Genomic DNA, 24,023 nt, shown 5'->3' with positions numbered 1-24,023 from the left:
TGTTATGGTTTATTCTTCCTTACTGAGATGTGTCTTACCCTAACAAATGATTATATTTTCAGGTCCATCAAGTGATCGAGCTTAGAGCTCCGAGCAAGGTAGTATTTTTGGAAAATTTTGGGGTGACTGTAAAAGCAGTTTATGTATAGTTTATGTTTTAAATACAGGGATGTAATGTAAACAAATGGATGTTGTTATTTTATTTGAAATTTATAGATAAACTCTGGTATTTAAATTGAGGTTGTTATTTATTTCCACTACGTGATTGTAGTTTATGGTATCGAAAACAGGTAAATGAAACACGTAATCTTCGAGCCCCACTTGGAGGGTTCGGGGCATTGCATCATATGTGTAATTATATTAGTAATGGTCCTATTCATCCTCTCTACAACTTCATTACATTGAGGTGTCTTAAGAACACTCTTCTAAGCTTGGCGCCATGTTCTATACAATATGCCTCGAAGGTCTTCTATATTCTTCTCCATTTTCAACTCTAACACATCTTAATTTCCTTCTTATTTCTCTTTCAACATTAACATGAAAGTTCTTGAATGTTTGAAACACTTAGTCTTTAGTCTTTTGCCTTTTAAAAGTATAGGCCCACACTTTCTTAGAACAATCATCAATAAAGGTGACAAAGTACAAGCGACCACCTAATGCTCTATCACTCATCTATGAAAAGGAACACGGTTTTGCTTACCATCCAAGAAATTAGTTTATGCCTTCAATCTAATACATTCCACTAGAAGAAGCACTTTCTTTTAACAAGCGCCTCTAAGGTCTTTCTCACCCAAGTGTCCAAACCTCTTATGGCAAATGTCCATAGAGGAATCTTCAATTGCATTCACCTCCCTTGTGCACACTTTTACATGAGTAAGATAGATAGAAATGGGCTTTGACCTCTTGCTACAGCAAGAGATCCTTTGATGAGTTTCCATTTACTACCACCAAAATGATTAAAGTATCATTCATCTAGGACACCTATAGAGATCAATTGAATTCTTAAATTTGGAACATGCATAACATTATTCAATAGTAGCTTTCAACCAATATCTGTCACCTACCAAACATCCCAATGCTAAAAATTTTGGATACAACTTGATTAGCCTTCCTCACAAAATCATAGTCACGACTAATGTAGGTCATGCCGTGAAGAAATATGGACAGAAGTGTTTGGATCAATAACCCAAGTATTGTCCTCATATGCTAAATTTGCATTAGCATCATCAGATATAATAATGACATCTTCATCAACTACTGCTGTAATAGAAGTCTCATTTTCATATTTTTGGTCATTCTTGTCTCCACCTTTTCCCCTTGATTTTTCTCTTTTAAATTTCTTGCAATTTTTCCTAATGTGCCCAAAACTTCCACGATGGAAACACTTGACATACTTCCTTGACCTAGACTTAGAACCCCCCCCCCCCCCTTTAGAGTTGCCTTGGTAATATGAATTATGAAAGTTCCTATTCTTACTTCTCTCTTGCCTTTTTGTGAGAAGTGCATCTATCTGTGAAGTGAAGTTGAGTTCTTTCCTTCCAATCTTTTCATTAAATAAGCCCTTCTTGACTGTATTCATGTTAAGATTCGGTGTTGCATTATTTAGTACCACAACTAGAGAATCCCAATTATTCAGCAAGGTACCTAATAGCAATAAGCTTCTAACTCATCTTCCAAAATAATTTTCATATTAGCTAATTGATTCACAATGTCTTGAAAAATATTTAGATACTCTAACATGTTACCATCTTTATATCTTAAGTTAACTAACCACTCGATCAGGAAAGTTTTGTTTTTAGAAATTTTCCTTTCATACGGATTCTCTAATCTCTTACATAATGAATGAACATTTGTTTCATTAGTCACGTGGTGAAACTCACTATTTTCAATCCAATGCCAAATAAGACTGACATTTTTTTCTATTTGCTCGCTCCCACTCCTTATCTATTTTATTCGATGGTTTGGCCTTATCATCTACAATCGAATCATACCAATTTTTACAAAATAAAATATCTAACATTCTTGATTTCCATATTGAGTGGTTCAATTTCGTCAATTTAAATATTGCATTGTTGTTGTTATCCTCCATTTTAATCTGCACAAATAAATTCAACCTTACTTTAATACCAATTTTTTTGGGAAAACTAGCAAAATAACTTAACATCCACAAAATACTAGCACAACCTTTCCCACCGCATAAACAGAATAGAGTAATGGGCTAGAGATATAGCCACTAAATTCCAACTTCAGAATTTAATTTGAAAATGTAGCAATTAAGTTACCAAATAAATCAACAAGTAATCGAAAAGAATAATGAAGCAATAAAATACCAAAAAAATTAGACACCAATAATTTACGTGAAAACCTCCAATTTAGGGGGGGAAAAAACAGGGGACAAACTAGACCAAATTCACTAGATAAGATAAAAATACAATAATTCACAAGCTCTACAAGAGCTCGCAATAACAACAACAATTGCAAAAAATCATTAAGAGTCCTACTCGGAAGCCGATCTCACCAATAAGAACCAGAGATCAATAAAAGATTGCCTCACTAGAAGAAAAAATCTGAAGAAGAATATCACGATCAAATTCGATCAAGTGAAAATCCTTGTAGTCATGATCGCGTACCTAAAATTTCAAGTCATTTGGAGCCTGTTTAGCCGTCTAGTCAAACACTTAAGTGGATTTCTTCTTCATCATGCTCTCTTTATCGTTAAGTTGCCATCAACCCTTTTTTCTTCTTTTATTTTAATTTTGATGAGCACCCCCCACTCACACACAATACCCTAGTTTCCTTTTCTATGTATTTAATTTTTTTTATTTATAAAATTGTCCTTCCTTTTTTAATGTCGTGAGGAGAGAGGCAATAACTAGAGAATGGGTCTTTGTGTATAATACCCATACTGTTGCACTTGACACTCCGTATATTTTTATTCTTTTATAAAATTTATTTTTTTATATCTAAAGCTCTCTTTATTTTATAGTAACAATCAAAGGTTTTCAAGCTAATTCTAATATGCAATTGTATTCACTTTCACATTCTAATAAGCTTAATCCTTTTTTCTGTTCTAATGCTTAATTTAGGCAATTGTTTATCAATTTTTTGTGGTTGTAAATTACAGCAATGATTGTTGAATTTTAAAAATTTGAAGTTTGAACAATCAATGCTTTTTGGTTTTTGAAATTCAGTTTTAACTATTCATGAATCAAAGTTATGTGCATGTCTATTTTAAACTTTTTCAAAATAATCTCTAAGTTAATTATTCATATGCTAACACCCTCTTGCGCATGCGGCACCTATAATAGAGACATTTTCCATTTAGGGATACACCACCCTCTTCTTTCTCTTTATAACAATTGTCTTCGCTATTCTTTTATGTTTCTACCACTAAATTTTTTTTTTATCAGTAAATGATAAATTATATTGACCAAAAATAGATATGTACAGAAACTCTAGGCATACCCGAGAGGAGGGAGACTTAATCTCCCAATCAACAAAATTGTAAATACACTCAACCTGGGCATCCCGGGGCATAAAGCCGTCAAAACTTTAAAAAAAAAAAACAAAATAAGACATTAAAACATAGTAACTCAATAAGGCACTAAAAACTAAATTTTTCTTTGCCACAATGAGGTGTTACTTAGTGCGCAACTTGCTTGTAGCATGCATGAGTAATCAAACCCTAGAATGATATTGTGCTGTGCAACTTCACAACTTCAATTTTAAGATAATAGAGTATTGTACTTTAGCGTTCAACTACTCTTGCAGCAAAGAATTATGCTTTAATTTTCTTGCTTTTATCTTTCCACTATAATTTTGTACAACATTGTCAGCGGCATCAAAAGTTTACTTTTGGTCATATAATGATAGTTTTGATTTTAACTTTGTTGGCATAAAATAATTTTAATGGGATCATATCTTACGCAGCACTTGGGGATTGAATATGAAATTTATGCCTTAGATTTGAACTTGTGCGCACTTGACAAAATATAATATAAAATTTATAGGAATTTTCTCTCAAATCAACATAAATACAAATTCAAATCTCATATTGATCCTCCCAAATACTATCTTTATTTTCATGACAACTAAATAAAATTAACAAGTCCTTGCCTGCATTAACGGAGTGCAAAGATAAATAGATTTCATTTACAAGCGTAACCTGAATTTGAACAAAACAGATTGGTATATAAATCATAAGATTTCACTAAATTATTTTCCAACACTTAGCTCGTAATTATACACATGTTGACATAACATATAAGAACATGTAAGTGAACAAGAAAGAGAGGCCAAACCCGATGGCCCAACGACCATCCTCCAATCTTCTCCTTGAAATAATTCATTAATTAAGAATTAAAATTGGTAGTGAAACCCAGGAGCAAAAGGTGAGCATAGAGGAGTTGATTCCAAGTGTCGGGGACGCCGGGGAGGCACCAGTGGCTGCAGTCTTGGGGTGCACCTACTGGAGTGCCTGCCTCCCTGTGGATTGACGCGTGACCATCTCTCCTGAACTCTGATAAATATGATATGTTCAAAAACTCCGCCTTTACCTTCCTGTCTGCGTCTCCTATCTCCTCAACTACATCGTGTATCACCACATTGTCTGCAGCCTCTGCTTCCAGCTTTGCGTAGTTTGTTTCTGGTTCTGTGTTTGTGTCGCATCTCCCCCCTTGGTTCCATGTCCCGCCCCTGCGCGCATGCCCCCCCATTTTCATTAATTTTCACCAAGTCTTTTCACTTAATTTATTAGCTAGATGCATGCAATATCCTAGCTAGTTATAACTATCAATCGCGTTATGTGTACGTCGAAGCCCCTTATCGAATATATTCTTATGGTATTTTGGACTTACAAAGGTGGTGGTACTCTAACTATGTGGGACGTTTTCTATAAGACAGGTGTCTTTTAACATGAACAATATGTATCTCGCGAAAGTTTAAAACAAACCCGTAAAGCTGGTGGATCAAAAAGCAAACAACGGATGCTCAAAGCAAAAAGATTCATATGCTAATTAGAAGTAGACAAAATAAACTAAATATATAAATTTTGTTTTTTGAAAATTTGAATGAATTCAGAATGGATCAAATTAATCTAATTCATGTTTTTCATTCAAATATTTATTCCATTCTATTGGGAACTCACTCCATTACACGAATCAACCACTTTGAACTTTACTATGCCTGCATTAGGATTTTCCATATAAACTGTGCGTAGGAGAGATTAATGTCAATCTCGCTCGTACATTGCATGAAAAATACTAATGCAACACGTGCAACATATTTGTGCGTTGTAAATTTTAAAACCATGCAAGTTCTTTAATATTAATAAAATAAAGAAGAAAAAGAATAAAAACTAACCTATAATGCACAGGAGAGAAGCTGCGGAAGAAGATATGGCTTCTCTGTGGATCAAGATTGTGTAGTGCCCAAGACTTCCATGTCTGCAAAGACCTTCGAAATGCTTCCGTCACTTCCATGCTCTTGTTCACAATCCCTCCTTCATGAAAGTACTTGCCCCTGCACGACATAGTCAACCTCTAAATGCAGACAACAGAAATACGAAACTCAATTCTCCAACACCCCATTCGAAACTTGAAAAATATAAAGAAAAAGGAATGAAAAGAAAAATATGAAGCAATTCACTTTTTCATATTTTATTATTAAGAAAGAAGGCAAAAGATATATCAAATTAATCAATAAAATTTTAATTTTAACTATTATTAATATTTTATTTTAAAGAAAATTTAATTATATTAAATAAATGTCCACTATTTTCTTTCTTTTCGCCCATCTTTCCCGCTAACCAAACTCTAAAAACTATCCAAGGGCCATAACCCCGGAAGAGGGGGATCCAAGTACTAGACAAAGAGGGTAGGTGAAAAAAGTTAAAAACATTTTACCTTTTCTTTCTTTAATTATGCTTGGTTAAATACAATAAGTGGGAGGAAGAAAGGCATAAGGGATGAAATTTTATTGCCACCTCACCATGGATATAGTGCCATTTGTTCCTAACTAAGGAACATCCTCGCTAACTGCCGGAGTGAAAGAAGAAAAAAGAAACAAAAAATACCCATTTGAGTGTCCAATGTAACAAAAAGCACAAGTTTATACGATAAAAAATGCTGATTCCATGAGATTTCAAGAATTTTGTAGATCTCTCATGTTTACTTCCCTAATATTTGATTTTCGGAATACTTAGATTCTTTAAAAAGTTTTTTTTTTTTTTTTTTTACCAAATATAAGAGAAGGTTTTACCTTTATGACAAATCTCATAGAAGTGAAATTTTTGAAACCTCAATTGAGATTTGTATCTTTTACCAAATTTATAAAAATTCAATATCTTTTATCAATAATGATCACCTTTTAATGCAATGTAGTATTTTCCTTGTTCAAAAAAAAAAAATCAATCCTTCCAAGTTGGAAAGAGTGAGAAAGGAAATGGGAAAAACAAATTGAATAAATAATATAAATTTACCTAATTATTATCCTTTCTCATTATTACAATTGTAAATTCCTAATATTCTCTTCCCTCTTCGATCACAAAGGAAATAAGAGGAGCATTTTTTTTTTTCTTTCCATTCATTTCAATTTCCAACTTCTCCATGAAACATGCCACTAAAAAAGAAAAAAAAAAAAAAGGGAACACACACACATTAAATAGGATAAAGTAAACTTATCTCTCTCAAAGGTTTGACAAAAAAATGAGTTATTTGAAAATTTGAAAATGTTATTAACTTTTTTTAAGATTTCAATTAAAATATACAGGTCTCCTCTAATATTTGATAAAAAATAAATAAATTTTCTGAGATTTTTAAAACTTAAAAAAGATTTGTAAGATTTTTAAAACCTCAACAGATTAATGCCTCTTATCCTATATAATAATATAACATAATATAATATAACGTAAGAAAGAACAGAATGAAGGTCTCTTACATTTTGACAGTTTTGTCTTTATTCCACCAATGCCCGGCGTTGAAAACTAGAACATCCGCTCCCACCCAGCGTTTGGAATAAGGATGCAGCTTGTCCACCATAATGGCAGCCCGAACTTCCTCCGACGAATCCGGCGGCGGCCGGCCGACGGTGATCAGAAAAGGTGCCCTGTAGTACTCCACTGTGAGATTGTGTTGGTGGAACCTAATGGAGAGATAGCCCTTGTGTTTGGTTATGGGGTTTCCATTCTCTTCGTATATTGTGGACTGGTTAGAGACTGCTTGTGCAAGCATGCACACCATTGACTCCCACTGGTTTCTCCCCAGTGAGTCCCCCACAAACACTATTCTTCCATTCCAGCTCCTTTCCAATAGATCACTCGCATTAAATCTAATAACATTAATTGCAAACCCAAAAAGTAAAATAAAAAGGTATATACTTAATGAGGATAAAATAGAAGGAAAAAACATCACACTAATTAATTTGTGTGTGTGTGTTGTATTTGACAAGATGAAAAGAAAGAGAGTGAAAGAACCGACCAATGGTAAGGGCAGATAAGAAACTGAAAGAGGTTTGTGTTCGTTTCTTTTTTCACAGTGGGTCATCTTTGGATTACCTTATGCTAGTTGTGGTGGGAGTGATCAGTTCACTCGAATTAAGGAGATAAGAATTCCCAGTCAAAAAAGAAAAAGATAAGTTTTGCAATGGAGGAAAATTAATTTGATCTGTTTTAAAAAGAAAAGTGGAAAAAATTGACCTCCTTTACTTTGATTAGCTGTTTTTCCTTGGTTTAGTTTTACACCCTGTCAGTTGCCAAATAAAGAAAAAGGAAATCATGTGTACAGATATTGTGCTCATCCTTTTCTCTCGTTAATTTTTCTTCATCTCTCTTTCCTACCAAACACATATATAGCACTAAGAAACAACTCAAAACTAGTTTCATGCATGAACGTGGAGAAGCCTAAAAGGCATATGCACAAGGTGGCAACTTGCACGTACGTACGTACGCACCTGGGAAGATCACAGCCTTTGGGTTGCCATCGCCACTTGAGATAGTCTTCATCGGGCCGTCCATTTTGGCGGCAGCGGAAGCCGGGATCGAGGAAGGGGCAGTTCTCGGTGTAGGGCAGAAGCGGGGGGTGGTCATCCCAAACCCATCTGCCATTAGAGTAATCACAAGCTTCTTCTGCTGCTGCTATTTTTCTGTTGCCGGGAAGGATTTGGGACAAGAAGTTTGGAATAAGAGAGCGCGACTGAAAAGGGCTCACATATCTAAGGGAGACGATGGAAGAGATGAGGAGGATGAGGAAAGAAAGCGCGTAGGCCAATTCTCTCTTGATGATTATGTCGTTAAAAGGAGCGAGTCGGAGATTTTGGGCATTGGGTTGGCGATCCATAATTAGAGGAAGCAGAGAAAGTGTCTATTTTGAAGAATTCAATTCAATAGTAGAGTTCCTCAGAGAGAGAGAGAGAGGGAATTTAATTAATTAATAAATAAATTAGCCGTTGATTCGCTAAACAGGCAAATGTTTTGTGGGGGGTAATTACTAATGAACGTGGTTGGATGCTAATTATGAGGCAATGAATTTGGTTTAATGACTGGACTCTAGCTCTACGGTACACTGCCCAAGAGGCGATGTGTGTCGTACGCACCCTCTTTAACACGTTTATTTACAAATTTTAATGCGACGTTTAAAATACACACTCTGGGGGAATTCTGCAGTGTATGGAGGAGATTTATGAAAAAAAGTATATTATCAATTTAGAAATTCAGTCAAAAAATCAATTATTATGAATATATATAATAAGTTTACACATTTATCGCACTTAACTCCTTGGTTAAAGTTTTAATTACCCTTTTTAAAATCTAAAAATTTAATAATAATTAATATAATTGAATGTAAATGAAACTATATATCATGAAATGAAATCACTTTCCTAAAAAACAAAAAAGAGGAAAGTACCATTAAGCCTATATAAGTAATCTTGTAAAAAACTCCCCACTATAGATATGTAAGAAATAATGGCTATTTGAATAGACTGAAATTAGTTTATCACTTTAGTATTTTAGGTCAAGACTATATTGCAAAAGTGGATGCACTATAAACTAAAACCATTATTTATTAAATATCCTCATTTTATTATTATTCATAGCATTTGGATCTTTTATTGTTGTTGTTGTGTCCCCTTTATTCTCTTTCAAAGTTCTACTTTTATCATTATCCCACGCGTTAGCATATGTATAAGTATTTCTCTCACTTCCATCCTCTCTTTTTCGTTAAGTTGCCATCAACCCTTTTTTCTTCTTTTATTTTAATTTTGATGAGCACCCCCCACTCACACACAATACCCTAGTTTCCTTTTCTATGTATTTAATTTTTTTTTATTTATAAAATTGTCCTTCCTTTTTTAATGTCGTGAGGAGAGAGGCAATAACTAGAGAATGGGTCTTTGTGTATAATACCCATACTGTTGCACTTGACACTCCGTATATTTTTATTCTTTTATAAAATTTATTTTTTTATATCTAAAGCTCTCTTTATTTTATAGTAACAATCAAAGGTTTTCAAGCTAATTCTAATATGCAATTGTATTCACTTTCACATTCTAATAAGCTTAATCCTTTTTTCTGTTCTAATGCTTAATTTAGGCAATTGTTTATCAATTTTTTGTGGTTGTAAATTACAGCAATGATTGTTGAATTTTAAAAATTTGAAGTTTGAACAATCAATGCTTTTTGGTTTTTGAAATTCAGTTTTAACTATTCATGAATCAAAGTTATGTGCATGTCTATTTTAAACTTTTTCAAAATAATCTCTAAGTTAATTATTCATATGCTAACACCCTCTTGCGCATGCGGCACCTATAATAGAGACATTTTCCATTTAGGGATACACCACCCTCTTCTTTCTCTTTATAACAATTGTCTTCGCTATTCTTTTATGTTTCTACCACTAAATTTTTTTTTTATCAGTAAATGATAAATTATATTGACCAAAAATAGATATGTACAGAAACTCTAGGCATACCCGAGAGGAGGGAGACTTAATCTCCCAATCAACAAAATTGTAAATACACTCAACCTGGGCATCCCGGGGCATAAAGCCGTCAAAACTTTAAAAAAAAAAAACAAAATAAGACATTAAAACATAGTAACTCAATAAGGCACTAAAAACTAAATTTTTCTTTGCCACAATGAGGTGTTACTTAGTGCGCAACTTGCTTGTAGCATGCATGAGTAATCAAACCCTAGAATGATATTGTGCTGTGCAACTTCACAACTTCAATTTTAAGATAATAGAGTATTGTACTTTAGCGTTCAACTACTCTTGCAGCAAAGAATTATGCTTTAATTTTCTTGCTTTTATCTTTCCACTATAATTTTGTACAACATTGTCAGCGGCATCAAAAGTTTACTTTTGGTCATATAATGATAGTTTTGATTTTAACTTTGTTGGCATAAAATAATTTTAATGGGATCATATCTTACGCAGCACTTGGGGATTGAATATGAAATTTATGCCTTAGATTTGAACTTGTGCGCACTTGACAAAATATAATATAAAATTTATAGGAATTTTCTCTCAAATCAACATAAATACAAATTCAAATCTCATATTGATCCTCCCAAATACTATCTTTATTTTAATGACAACTAAATAAAATTAACAAGTCCTTGCCTGCATTAATGGAGTGCAAAGATAAATAGATTTCATTTACAAGCGTAACCTGAATTTGAACAAAACAGATTGGTATATAAATCATAAGATTTCACTAAATTATTTTCCAACACTTAGCTCGTAATTATACACATGTTGACATAACATATAAGAACATGTAAGTGAACAAGAAAGAGAGGCCAAACCCGATGGCCCAACGACCATCCTCCAATCTTCTCCTTGAAATAATTCATTAATTAAGAATTAAAATTGGTAGTGAAACCCAGGAGCAAAAGGTGAGCATAGAGGAGTTGATTCCAAGTGTCGGGGACGCCGGGGAGGCACCAGTGGCTGCAGTCTTGGGGTGCACCTACTGGAGTGCCTGCCTCCCTGTGGATTGACGCGTGACCATCTCTCCTGAACTCTGATAAATATGATATGTTCAAAAACTCCGCCTTTACCTTCCTGTCTGCGTCTCCTATCTCCTCAACTACATCGTGTATCACCACATTGTCTGCAGCCTCTGCTTCCAGCTTTGCGTAGTTTGTTTCTGGTTCTGTGTTTGTGTCGCATCTCCCCCCTTGGTTCCATGTCCCGCCCCTGCGCGCATGCCCCCCCATTTTCATTAATTTTCACCAAGTCTTTTCACTTAATTTATTAGCTAGATGCATGCAATATCCTAGCTAGTTATAACTATCAATCGCGTTATGTGTACGTCGAAGCCCCTTATCGAATATATTCTTATGGTATTTTGGACTTACAAAGGTGGTGGTACTCTAACTATGTGGGACGTTTTCTATAAGACAGGTGTCTTTTAACATGAACAATATGTATCTCGCGAAAGTTTAAAACAAACCCGTAAAGCTGGTGGATCAAAAAGCAAACAACGGATGCTCAAAGCAAAAAGATTCATATGCTAATTAGAAGTAGACAAAATAAACTAAATATATAAATTTTGTTTTTTGAAAATTTGAATGAATTCAGAATGGATCAAATTAATCTAATTCATGTTTTTCATTCAAATATTTATTCCATTCTATTGGGAACTCACTCCATTACACGAATCAACCACTTTGAACTTTACTATGCCTGCATTAGGATTTTCCATATAAACTGTGCGTAGGAGAGATTAATGTCAATCTCGCTCGTACATTGCATGAAAAATACTAATGCAACACGTGCAACATATTTGTGCGTTGTAAATTTTAAAACCATGCAAGTTCTTTAATATTAATAAAATAAAGAAGAAAAAGAATAAAAACTAACCTATAATGCACAGGAGAGAAGCTGCGGAAGAAGATATGGCTTCTCTGTGGATCAAGATTGTGTAGTGCCCAAGACTTCCATGTCTGCAAAGACCTTCGAAATGCTTCCGTCACTTCCATGCTCTTGTTCACAATCCCTCCTTCATGAAAGTACTTGCCCCTGCACGACATAGTCAACCTCTAAATGCAGACAACAGAAATACGAAACTCAATTCTCCAACACCCCATTCGAAACTTGAAAAATATAAAGAAAAAGGAATGAAAAGAAAAATATGAAGCAATTCACTTTTTCATATTTTATTATTAAGAAAGAAGGCAAAAGATATATCAAATTAATCAATAAAATTTTAATTTTAACTATTATTAATATTTTATTTTAAAGAAAATTTAATTATATTAAATAAATGTCCACTATTTTCTTTCTTTTCGCCCATCTTTCCCGCTAACCAAACTCTAAAAACTATCCAAGGGCCATAACCCCGGAAGAGGGGGATCCAAGTACTAGACAAAGAGGGTAGGTGAAAAAAGTTAAAAACATTTTACCTTTTCTTTCTTTAATTATGCTTGGTTAAATACAATAAGTGGGAGGAAGAAAGGCATAAGGGATGAAATTTTATTGCCACCTCACCATGGATATAGTGCCATTTGTTCCTAACTAAGGAACATCCTCGCTAACTGCCGGAGTGAAAGAAGAAAAAAGAAACAAAAAATACCCATTTGAGTGTCCAATGTAACAAAAAGCACAAGTTTATACGATAAAAAATGCTGATTCCATGAGATTTCAAGAATTTTGTAGATCTCTCATGTTTACTTCCCTAATATTTGATTTTCGGAATACTTAGATTCTTTAAAAAGTTTTTTTTTTTTTTTTTTTACCAAATATAAGAGAAGGTTTTACCTTTATGACAAATCTCATAGAAGTGAAATTTTTGAAACCTCAATTGAGATTTGTATCTTTTACCAAATTTATAAAAATTCAATATCTTTTATCAATAATGATCACCTTTTAATGCAATGTAGTATTTTCCTTGTTCAAAAAAAAAAAATCAATCCTTCCAAGTTGGAAAGAGTGAGAAAGGAAATGGGAAAAACAAATTGAATAAATAATATAAATTTACCTAATTATTATCCTTTCTCATTATTACAATTGTAAATTCCTAATATTCTCTTCCCTCTTCGATCACAAAGGAAATAAGAGGAGCATTTTTTTTTTCTTTCCATTCATTTCAATTTCCAACTTCTCCATGAAACATGCCACTAAAAAAGAAAAAAAAAAAAAAGGGAACACACACACATTAAATAGGATAAAGTAAACTTATCTCTCTCAAAGGTTTGACAAAAAAATGAGTTATTTGAAAATTTGAAAATGTTATTAACTTTTTTTAAGATTTCAATTAAAATATACAGGTCTCCTCTAATATTTGATAAAAATAAATAAATTTTCTGAGATTTTTAAAACTTAAAAAAGATTTGTAAGATTTTTAAAACCTCAACAGATTAATGCCTCTTATCCTATATAATAATATAACATAATATAATATAACGTAAGAAAGAACAGAATGAAGGTCTCTTACATTTTGACAGTTTTGTCTTTATTCCACCAATGCCCGGCGTTGAAAACTAGAACATCCGCTCCCACCCAGCGTTTGGAATAAGGATGCAGCTTGTCCACCATAATGGCAGCCCGAACTTCCTCCGACGAATCCGGCGGCGGCCGGCCGACGGTGATCAGAAAAGGTGCCCTGTAGTACTCCACTGTGAGATTGTGTTGGTGGAACCTAATGGAGAGATAGCCCTTGTGTTTGGTTATGGGGTTTCCATTCTCTTCGTATATTGTGGACTGGTTAGAGACTGCTTGTGCAAGCATGCACACCATTGACTCCCACTGGTTTCTCCCCAGTGAGTCCCCCACAAACACTATTCTTCCATTCCAGCTCCTTTCCAATAGATCACTCGCATTAAATCTAATAACATTAATTGCAAACCCAAAAAGTAAAATAAAAAGGTATATACTTAATGAGGATAAAATAGAAGGAAAAAACATCACACTAATTAATTTGTGTGTGTGTGTTGTATTTGACAAGATGAAAAGAAAGAGAGTGAAAGAACCGACCAATGGTAAGGGCAGATAAGAAACTGAAAGAGGTTTTGTGTTCGTTTCTTTTTTCACAGTGGGTCATCTTTGGATTACCTTATGCTAGTTGTGGTGGGAGTGATCAGTTCACTCGAATTAAGGAGATAAGAATTCCCAGTCAAAAAAGAAAAAGATAAGTTTTGCAATGGAGGAAAATTAATTTGATCTGTTTTAAAAAGAAAAGTGGAAAAAATTGACCTCCTTTACTTTGATTAGCTGTTTTTCCTTGGTTTAGTTTTACACCCTGTCAGTTGCCAAATAAAGAAAAAGGAAATCATGTGTACAGATATTGTGCTCATCCTTTTCTCTCGTTAATTTTTCTTCATCTCTCTTTCCTACCAAACACATATATAGCACTAAGAAACAACTCAAAACTAGTTTCATGCATGAACGTGGAGAAGCCTAAAAGGCATATGCACAAGGTGGCAACTTGCACGTACGTACGTACGCACCTGGGAAGATCACAGCCTTTGGGTTGCCATCGCCACTTGAGATAGTCTTCATCGGGCCGTCCATTTTGGCGGCAGCGGAAGCCGGGATCGAGGAAGGGGCAGTTCTCGGTGTAGGGCAGAAGCGGGGGGTGGTCATCCCAAACCCATCTGCCATTAGAGTAATCACAAGCTTCTTCTGCTGCTGCTATTTTTCTGTTGCCGGGAAGGATTTGGGACAAGAAGTTTGGAATAAGAGAGCGCGACTGAAAAGGGCTCACATATCTAAGGGAGACGATGGAAGAGATGAGGAGGATGAGGAAAGAAAGCGCGTAGGCCAATTCTCTCTTGATGATTATGTCGTTAAAAGGAGCGAGTCGGAGATTTTGGGCATTGGGTTGGCGATCCATAATTAGAGGAAGCAGAGAAAGTGTCTATTTTGAAGAATTCAATTCAATAGTAGAGTTCCTCAGAGAGAGAGAGAGAGGGAATTTAATTAATTAATAAATAAATTAGCCGTTGATTCGCTAAACAGGCAAATGTTTTGTGGGGGGTAATTACTAATGAACGTGGTTGGATGCTAATTATGAGGCAATGAATTTGGTTTAATGACTGGACTCTAGCTCTACGGTACACTGCCCAAGAGGCGATGTGTGTCGTACGCACCCTCTTTAACACGTTTATTTACAAATTTTAATGCGACGTTTAAAATACACACTCTGGGGGAATTCTGCAGTGTATGGAGGAGATTTATGAAAAAAAGTATATTATCAATTTAGAAATTCAGTCAAAAAATCAATTATTATGAATATATATAATAAGTTTACACATTTATCGCACTTAACTCCTTGGTTAAAGTTTTAATTACCCTTTTTAAAATCTAAAAATTTAATAATAATTAATATAATTGAATGTAAATGAAACTATATATCATGAAATGAAATCACTTTCCTAAAAAACAAAAAAGAGGAAAGTACCATTAAGCCTATATAAGTAATCTTGTAAAAAACTCCCCACTATAGATATGTAAGAAATAATGGCTATTTGAATAGACTGAAATTAGTTTATCACTTTAGTATTTTAGGTCAAGACTATATTGCAAAAGTGGATGCACTATAAACTAAAACCATTATTTATTAAATATCCTCATTTTATTATTATTCATAGCATTTGGATCTTTTATTGTTCTTGTTGTGTCCCCTTTATTCTCTTTCAAAGTTCTACTTTTATCATTATCCCACGCGTTAGCATATGTATAAGTATTTCTCTCACTTCCATCCTCTCTTTTTCGTTAAGTTGCCATCAACCCTTTTTTCTTCTTTTATTTTAATTTTGATGAGCACCCCCCACTCACACACAATACCCTAGTTTCCTTTTCTATGTATTTAATTTTTTTTTATTTATAAAATTGTCCTTCCTTTTTTAATGTCGTGAGGAGAGAGGCAATAACTAGAGAATGGGTCTTTGTGTATAATACCCATACTGTTGCACTTGACACTCCGTATATTTTTATTCTTTTATAAAATTTATTTTTTTATATCTAAAGCTCTCTTTATTTTATAGTAACAATCAAAGGTTTTCAAGCTAATTCTAATATGCAATTGTATTCACTTTCACATTCTAATAAGCTTAATCCTTTTTTCTGTTCTAATGCTTAATTTAGGCAATTGTTTATCAATTTTTTGTGGTTGTAAATTACAGCAATGATTGTTGAATTTTAAAAATTTGAAGTTTGAACAATCAATGCTTTTTGGTTTTTGAAATTCAGTTTTAACTATTCATGAATCAAAGTTATGTGCATGTCTATTTTAAACTTTTTCAAAATAATCTCTAAGTTAATTATTCATATGCTAACACCCTCTTGCGCATGCGGCACCTATAATAGAGACATTTTCCATTTAGGGATACACCACCCTCTTCTTTCTCTTTATAACAATTGTCTTCGCTATTCTTTTATGTTTCTACCACTAAATTTTTTTTTTATCAGTAAATGATAAATTATATTGACCAAAAATAGATATGTACAGAAACTCTAGGCATACCCGAGAGGAGGGAGACTTAATCTCCCAATCAACAAAATTGTAAATACACTCAACCTGGGCATCCCGGGGCATAAAGCCGTCAAAACTTTAAAAAAAAAAAACAAAATAAGACATTAAAACATAGTAACTCAATAAGGCACTAAAAACTAAATTTTTCTTTGCCACAATGAGGTGTTACTTAGTGCGCAACTTGCTTGTAGCATGCATGAGTAATCAAACCCTAGAATGATATTGTGCTGTGCAACTTCACAACTTCAATTTTAAGATAATAGAGTATTGTACTTTAGCGTTCAACTACTCTTGCAGCAAAGAATTATGCTTTAATTTTCTTGCTTTTATCTTTCCACTATAATTTTGTACAACATTGTCAGCGGCATCAAAAGTTTACTTTTGGTCATATAATGATAGTTTTGATTTTAACTTTGTTGGCATAAAATAATTTTAATGGGATCATATCTTACGCAGCACTTGGGGATTGAATATGAAATTTATGCCTTAGATTTGAACTTGTGCGCACTTGACAAAATATAATATAAAATTTATAGGAATTTTCTCTCAAATCAACATAAATACAAATTCAAATCTCATATTGATCCTCCCAAATACTATCTTTATTTTAATGACAACTAAATAAAATTAACAAGTCCTTGCCTGCATTAATGGAGTGCAAAGATAAATAGATTTCATTTACAAGCGTAACCTGAATTTGAACAAAACAGATTGGTATATAAATCATAAGATTTCACTAAATTATTTTCCAACACTTAGCTCGTAATTATACACATGTTGACATAACATATAAGAACATGTAAGTGAACAAGAAAGAGAGGCCAAACCCGATGGCCCAACGACCATCCTCCAATCTTCTCCTTGAAATAATTCATTAATTAAGAATTAAAATTGGTAGTGAAACCCAGGAGCAAAAGGTGAGCATAGAGGAGTTGATTCCAAGTGTCGGGGACGCCGGGGAGGCACCAGTGGCTGCAGTCTTGGGGTGCACCTACTGGAGTGCCTGCCTCCCTGTGGATTGACGCGTGACCATCTCTCCTGAACTCTGATAAATATGATATGTTCAAAAACTCCGCCTTTACCTTCCTGTCTGCGTCTCCTATCTCCTCAACTACATCGTGTATCACCACATTGTCTGCAGCCTCTGCTTCCAGCTTTGCGTAGTTTGTTTCTGGTTCTGTGTTTGTGTCGCATCTCCCCCCTTGGTTCCATGTCCCGCCCCTGCGCGCATGCCCCCCCATTTTCATTAATTTTCACCAAGTCTTTTCACTTAATTTATTAGCTAGATGCATGCAATATCCTAGCTAGTTATAACTATCAATCGCGTTATGTGTACGTCGAAGCCCCTTATCGAATATATTCTTATGGTATTTTGGACTTACAAAGGTGGTGGTACTCTAACTATGTGGGACGTATTCTATAAGACAGGTGTCTTTTAACATGAACAATATGTATCTCGCGAAAGTTTAAAACAAACCCGTAAAGCTGGTGGATCAAAAAGCAAACAACGGATGCTCAAAGCAAAAAGATTCATATGCTAATTAGAAGTAGACAAAATAAACTAAATATATAAATTTTGTTTTTTGAAAATTTGAATGAATTCAGAATGGATCAAATTAATCTAATTCATGTTTTTCATTCAAATATTTATTCCATTCTATTGGGAACTCACTCCATTACACGAATCAACCACTTTGAACTTTACTATGCCTGCATTAGGATTTTCCATATAAACTGTGCGTAGGAGAGATTAATGTCAATCTCGCTCGTACATTGCATGAAAAATACTAATGCAACACGTGCAACATATTTGTGCGTTGTAAATTTTAAAACCATGCAAGTTCTTTAATATTAATAAAATAAAGAAGAAAAAGAATAAAAACTAACCTATAATGCACAGGAGAGAAGCTGCGGAAGAAGATATGGCTTCTCTGTGGATCAAGATTGTGTAGTGCCCAAGACTTCCATGTCTGCAAAGACCTTCGAAATGCTTCCGTCACTTCCATGCTCTTGTTCACAATCCCTCCTTCATGAAAGTACTTGCCCCTGCACGACATAGTCAACCTCTAAATGCAGACAACAGAAATACGAAACTCAATTCTCCAACACCCCATTCGAAACTTGAAAAATATAAAGAAAAAGGAATGAAAAGAAAAATATGAAGCAATTCACTTTTTCATATTTTATTATTAAGAAAGAAGGCAAAAGATATATCAAATTAATCAATAAAATTTTAATTTTAACTATTATTAATATTTTATTTTAAAGAAAATTTAATTATATTAAATAAATGTCCACTATTTTCTTTCTTTTCGCCCATCTTTCCCGCTAACCAAACTCTAAAAACTATCCAAGGGCCATAACCCCGGAAGAGGGGGATCCAAGTACTAGACAAAGAGGGTAGGTGAAAAAAGTTAAAAACATTTTACCTTTTCTTTCTTTAATTATGCTTGGTTAAATACAATAAGTGGGAGGAAGAAAGGCATAAGGGATGAAATTTTATTGCCACCTCACCATGGATATAGTGCCATTTGTTCCTAACTAAGGAACATCCTCGCTAACTGCCGGAGTGAAAGAAGAAAAAAGAAACAAAAAATACCCATTTGAGTGTCCAATGTAACAAAAAGCACAAGTTTATACGATAAAAAATGCTGATTCCATGAGATTTCAAGAATTTTGTAGATCTCTCATGTTTACTTCCCTAATATTTGATTTTCGGAATACTTAGATTCTTTAAAAAGTTTTTTTTTTTTTTTTTTTTACCAAATATAAGAGAAGGTTTTACCTTTATGACAAATCTCATAGAAGTGAAATTTTTGAAACCTCAATTGAGATTTGTATCTTTTACCAAATTTATAAAAATTCAATATCTTTTATCAATAATGATCACCTTTTAATGCAATGTAGTATTTTCCTTGTTCAAAAAAAAAAAATCAATCCTTCCAAGTTGGAAAGAGTGAGAAAGGAAATGGGAAAAACAAATTGAATAAATAATATAAATTTACCTAATTATTATCCTTTCTCATTATTACAATTGTAAATTCCTAATATTCTCTTCCCTCTTCGATCACAAAGGAAATAAGAGGAGCATTTTTTTTTTTCTTTCCATTCATTTCAATTTCCAACTTCTCCATGAAACATGCCACTAAAAAAGAAAAAAAAAAAAAAGGGAACACACACACATTAAATAGGATAAAGTAAACTTATCTCTCTCAAAGGTTTGACAAAAAAATGAGTTATTTGAAAATTTGAAAATGTTATTAACTTTTTTTAAGATTTCAATTAAAATATACAGGTCTCCTCTAATATTTGATAAAAAATAAATAAATTTTCTGAGATTTTTAAAACTTAAAAAAGATTTGTAAGATTTTTAAAACCTCAACAGATTAATGCCTCTTATCCTATATAATAATATAACATAATATAATATAACGTAAGAAAGAACAGAATGAAGGTCTCTTACATTTTGACAGTTTTGTCTTTATTCCACCAATGCCCGGCGTTGAAAACTAGAACATCCGCTCCCACCCAGCGTTTGGAATAAGGATGCAGCTTGTCCACCATAATGGCAGCCCGAACTTCCTCCGACGAATCCGGCGGCGGCCGGCCGACGGTGATCAGAAAAGGTGCCCTGTAGTACTCCACTGTGAGATTGTGTTGGTGGAACCTAATGGAGAGATAGCCCTTGTGTTTGGTTATGGGGTTTCCATTCTCTTCGTATATTGTGGACTGGTTAGAGACTGCTTGTGCAAGCATGCACACCATTGACTCCCACTGGTTTCTCCCCAGTGAGTCCCCCACAAACACTATTCTTCCATTCCAGCTCCTTTCCAATAGATCACTCGCATTAAATCTAATAACATTAATTGCAAACCCAAAAAGTAAAATAAAAAGGTATATACTTAATGAGGATAAAATAGAAGGAAAAAACATCACACTAATTAATTTGTGTGTGTGTGTTGTATTTGACAAGATGAAAAGAAAGAGAGTGAAAGAACCGACCAATGGTAAGGGCAGATAAGAAACTGAAAGAGGTTTTGTGTTCGTTTCTTTTTCACAGTGGGTCATCTTTGGATTACCTTATGCTAGTTGTGGTGGGAGTGATCAGTTCACTCGAATTAAGGAGATAAGAATTCCCAGTCAAAAAAGAAAAAGATAAGTTTTGCAATGGAGGAAAATTAATTTGATCTGTTTTAAAAAGAAAAGTGGAAAAAATTGACCTCCTTTACTTTGATTAGCTGTTTTTCCTTGGTTTAGTTTTACACCCTGTCAGTTGCCAAATAAAGAAAAAGGAAATCATGTGTACAGATATTGTGCTCATCCTTTTCTCTCGTTAATTTTTCTTCATCTCTCTTTCCTACCAAACACATATATAGCACTAAGAAACAACTCAAAACTAGTTTCATGCATGAACGTGGAGAAGCCTAAAAGGCATATGCACAAGGTGGCAACTTGCACGTACGTACGTACGCACCTGGGAAGATCACAGCCTTTGGGTTGCCATCGCCACTTGAGATAGTCTTCATCGGGCCGTCCATTTTGGCGGCAGCGGAAGCCGGGATCGAGGAAGGGGCAGTTCTCGGTGTAGGGCAGAAGCGGGGGGGTGGTCATCCCAAACCCATCTGCCATTAGAGTAATCACAAGCTTCTTCTGCTGCTGCTATTTTTCTGTTGCCGGGAAGGATTTGGGACAAGAAGTTTGGAATAAGAGAGCGCGACTGAAAAGGGCTCACATATCTAAGGGAGACGATGGAAGAGATGAGGAGGATGAGGAAAGAAAGCGCGTAGGCCAATTCTCTCTTGATGATTATGTCGTTAAAAGGAGCGAGTCGGAGATTTTGGGCATTGGGTTGGCGATCCATAATTAGAGGAAGCAGAGAAAGTGTCTATTTTGAAGAATTCAATTCAATAGTAGAGTTCCTCAGAGAGAGAGAGAGAGGGAATTTAATTAATTAATAAATAAATTAGCCGTTGATTCGCTAAACAGGCAAATGTTTTGTGGGGGGGTAATTACTAATGAACGTGGTTGGATGCTAATTATGAGGCAATGAATTTGGTTTAATGACTGGACTCTAGCTCTACGATACACTGCCCAAGAGGCGATGTGTGTCGTACGCACCCTCTTTAACACGTTTATTTACAAATTTTAATGCGACGTTTAAAATACACACTCTGGGGGAATTCTGCAGTGTATGGAGGAGATTTATGAAAAAAAGTATATTATCAATTTAGAAATTCAGTCAAAAAATCAATTATTATGAATATATATAATAAGTTTACACATTTATCGCACTTAACTCCTTGGTTAAAGTTTTAATTACCCTTTTTAAAATCTAAAAATTTAATAATAATTAATATAATTGAATGTAAATGAAACTATATATCATGAAATGAAATCACTTTCCTAAAAAACAAAAAAGAGGAAAGTACCATTAAGCCTATATAAGTAATCTTGTAAAAAACTCCCCACTATAGATATGTAAGAAATAATGGCTATTTGAATAGACTGAAATTAGTTTATCACTTTAGTATTTTAGGTCAAGACTATATTGCAAAAGTGGATGCACTATAAACTAAAACCATTATTTATTAAATATCCTCATTTTATTATTATTCATAGCATTTGGATCTTTTATTGTTGTTGTTGTGTCCCCTTTATTCTCTTTCAAAGTTCTACTTTTATCATTATCCCACGCGTTAGCATATGTATAAGTATTTCTCTCACTTCCATCCTCTCTTTTTTCAAATCATATTAAATTTTTATTATTTTATTTTATTTCATGCTTATGTCTACATAGAACTTTTTATTTAGTAATAAAAAAATACTTATATGAGATTATTTATATGCGTAAAATTTGTGACTCACCAATCATAAGATGTTATATTAATATTCAATGGGACCTATACAAAGCAATATCTCTAATTTATGTAAGTCTATCTGCTATGATGGTATCTTACAATTGATGGGGTCCAAATGTTTCGTGTGATTAGGAATAGTTCTTTTCTAAGTGTTTTTAAAATAATAATAAGAAAAATTAACTTACCCTCCCCCCAAAATATGGTGTCCATTACAAATATACCCTTGAACTTCTAAAAATATCATTTACACCTCTTAAACTATTAGAAAAGAGCAGTAAAGTTAATAGGATTGACTATTTGTTAACTATGATCATTAAATAATTTAATACCATTTTATAATTAACTAATCCTTCCATGCAAATGTCAGCACCAAATTTTGCCTCGGTGTCAATTCACCGAAAAAACAGGACAGATCCTAATTTCTCCCCACCTTTTCTCAATTTAATGTTCGCATGTCGGGACATTTTCATTCTTGTTAACCAATTTTGATGATTTCGAGTGATCCAAAGTCGTCCAAAATGGTTAGGAGGTGTCCAGTGATGTAACGACCTCCAAATTATATCATTTTTTTTTTTACATATGAACTGTTCTAATACCCCCTACTATGAAAATCAGCCTCAGAAAGCATCGGGGTAATCCTGTATACAAAATCATACCTACGCAACAGAAACATAGATCACATAACCACATATACCATACAATACCAGGAATCTGTATTTCTAAACCATAGCTATATAATACATCTCTCTCCAATAATATCTATCCCAAAAATACAAAAACCTGTACAACCTTACCCTATAACCAGGGTAACCAAGTAAACTCTCTATCCGCGAGCTTGATCTACTCGCCTAATGGCTCACCTGAAAAATGTTAGAGTCATGAGATGAGTCGACGCTCAGTAAGTAGAAATATGTTATATATTACTAGTGTGTGGTGACTAAGTTACAGAAACTTTAAATAACATCATATCTGTAATAAAGGATAAATTTGTAAAGCATAGCTTACACTTTCTCAGTTTAAAACATAACTATATCATATGAATTTTCTACTTTTCATACTACTAAATCATACTATATTTATCAAATACTGTAAAACTGTATACATATACATAGCTATGCTTTATCCCTAGAACTCTGTATGTCATGATTTGACCCCTTATGACAGGATTGTGCGGCCCATAGGCGGGACTTAACCTTGCCGGCCCTCCAGGTAAGTCACTATACTCTACACTACCTCAGTCCGGCCAAACTGCATCCACTCCTAGGCGTGGAACTGGCTGCTACCTTGTCAAACTTACCCCCTCAACCCAGCAAACTGGGGAGCTGCATCCTCTCCGAGCACAGTTTGACGGTACCCACACACTATCTGAGATATGTGGTTGCACTCTATCTGTATTAACAACGGTACCATGCTCTGTATTCTGTATCTATATCTGTCTATAATCTTTTCACAGGATCTGATACTATATATATATATACATATATACTCTTTTATTGTTTTCATCATGTTTCCAAAATAACCGTAACACTATAACTTTGTGTTGTAAATACTGTAATATCCGAATAACTATAGCATCTTGATGTTATATTGTATAATCTGTCTATACAATCTGTTTGTATAATCTATTTGTATACTCTGTCTGTATAATTTTTCTGTATACTCTGAGTGTTATGACATTTAGGAAAACATGGC

At 34.0% G+C, this 24,023-nt stretch overlaps 3 protein-coding genes across 3 annotated transcripts; all 3 read right to left on the bottom strand.

Moving 5' to 3' along the window:
- Window positions 1–4,191: 4,191 nt before the first annotated feature.
- On the bottom strand, window positions 4,192–8,333 carry LOC131148656 (protein trichome birefringence-like 9). Its single transcript, XM_058098522.1, has 4 exons — window positions 7,948–8,333; window positions 6,937–7,326; window positions 5,362–5,520; window positions 4,192–4,695 (listed from the first exon to the last, which is right to left on the bottom strand). Exons 1-4 carry the CDS (start codon window positions 8,331–8,333, stop codon window positions 4,353–4,355), a joined length of 1,278 nt encoding a protein of 425 aa, XP_057954505.1. The 3' UTR covers window positions 4,192–4,352.
- Window positions 8,334–10,691: 2,358 nt separating this feature from the next.
- On the bottom strand, window positions 10,692–14,832 carry LOC131148651 (protein trichome birefringence-like 9). The gene is made up of 4 exons (XM_058098511.1): window positions 14,447–14,832; window positions 13,435–13,824; window positions 11,862–12,020; window positions 10,692–11,195 (listed from the first exon to the last, which is right to left on the bottom strand). The coding sequence occupies exons 1-4, from the start codon at window positions 14,830–14,832 to the stop codon at window positions 10,853–10,855; spliced, it is 1,278 nt and encodes a 425-aa protein (XP_057954494.1). The 3' UTR covers window positions 10,692–10,852.
- Window positions 14,833–17,351: 2,519 nt separating this feature from the next.
- Window positions 17,352–21,334, bottom strand: LOC131148645 (protein trichome birefringence-like 9). Its single transcript, XM_058098499.1, is given in 5 exon segments — window positions 17,352–17,694; window positions 18,361–18,519; window positions 19,937–20,326; window positions 20,948–21,060; window positions 21,062–21,334. Coding segments are annotated over 5 exon segments (1,278 nt in total).
- Between the last annotated feature and the right edge of the window lie 2,689 nt (window positions 21,335–24,023).

This window comes from Malania oleifera, chromosome 1 (assembly GCF_029873635.1).
Source record: "Malania oleifera isolate guangnan ecotype guangnan chromosome 1, ASM2987363v1, whole genome shotgun sequence".
NCBI lineage: Eukaryota > Viridiplantae > Streptophyta > Magnoliopsida > Santalales > Ximeniaceae > Malania > Malania oleifera.
Note: the sequence above shows the minus strand (reverse complement) of the source record. Positions and strands in the feature narration are given on the sequence as shown.

Excerpts from the sequence above, each read along its gene's own strand:
- LOC131148651 (XM_058098511.1), bottom strand. The coding sequence starts at position 14,832 with ATGGATCGCCAACCCAATGCCCAAAATCTCCGACTCGCTCCTTTTAAC. Across the intron at positions 13,825-14,446 it reads AAAGGCTGTGATCTTCCCAG|ATTTAATGCGAGTGATCTAT; the intron begins GTGCGTACGTAC and ends TAATGTTATTAG. Across the intron at positions 11,196-11,861 it reads TTCTCTCCTGTGCATTATAG|GGGCGGGACATGGAACCAAG; the intron begins GTTAGTTTTTAT and ends GCATGCGCGCAG.
- LOC131148656 (XM_058098522.1), bottom strand. The coding sequence starts at position 8,333 with ATGGATCGCCAACCCAATGCCCAAAATCTCCGACTCGCTCCTTTTAAC. Across the intron at positions 7,327-7,947 it reads AAAGGCTGTGATCTTCCCAG|ATTTAATGCGAGTGATCTAT; the intron begins GTGCGTACGTAC and ends TAATGTTATTAG. Across the intron at positions 5,521-6,936 it reads AAAGACAAAACTGTCAAAAT|GGGCAAGTACTTTCATGAAG; the intron begins GTAAGAGACCTT and ends TATGTCGTGCAG.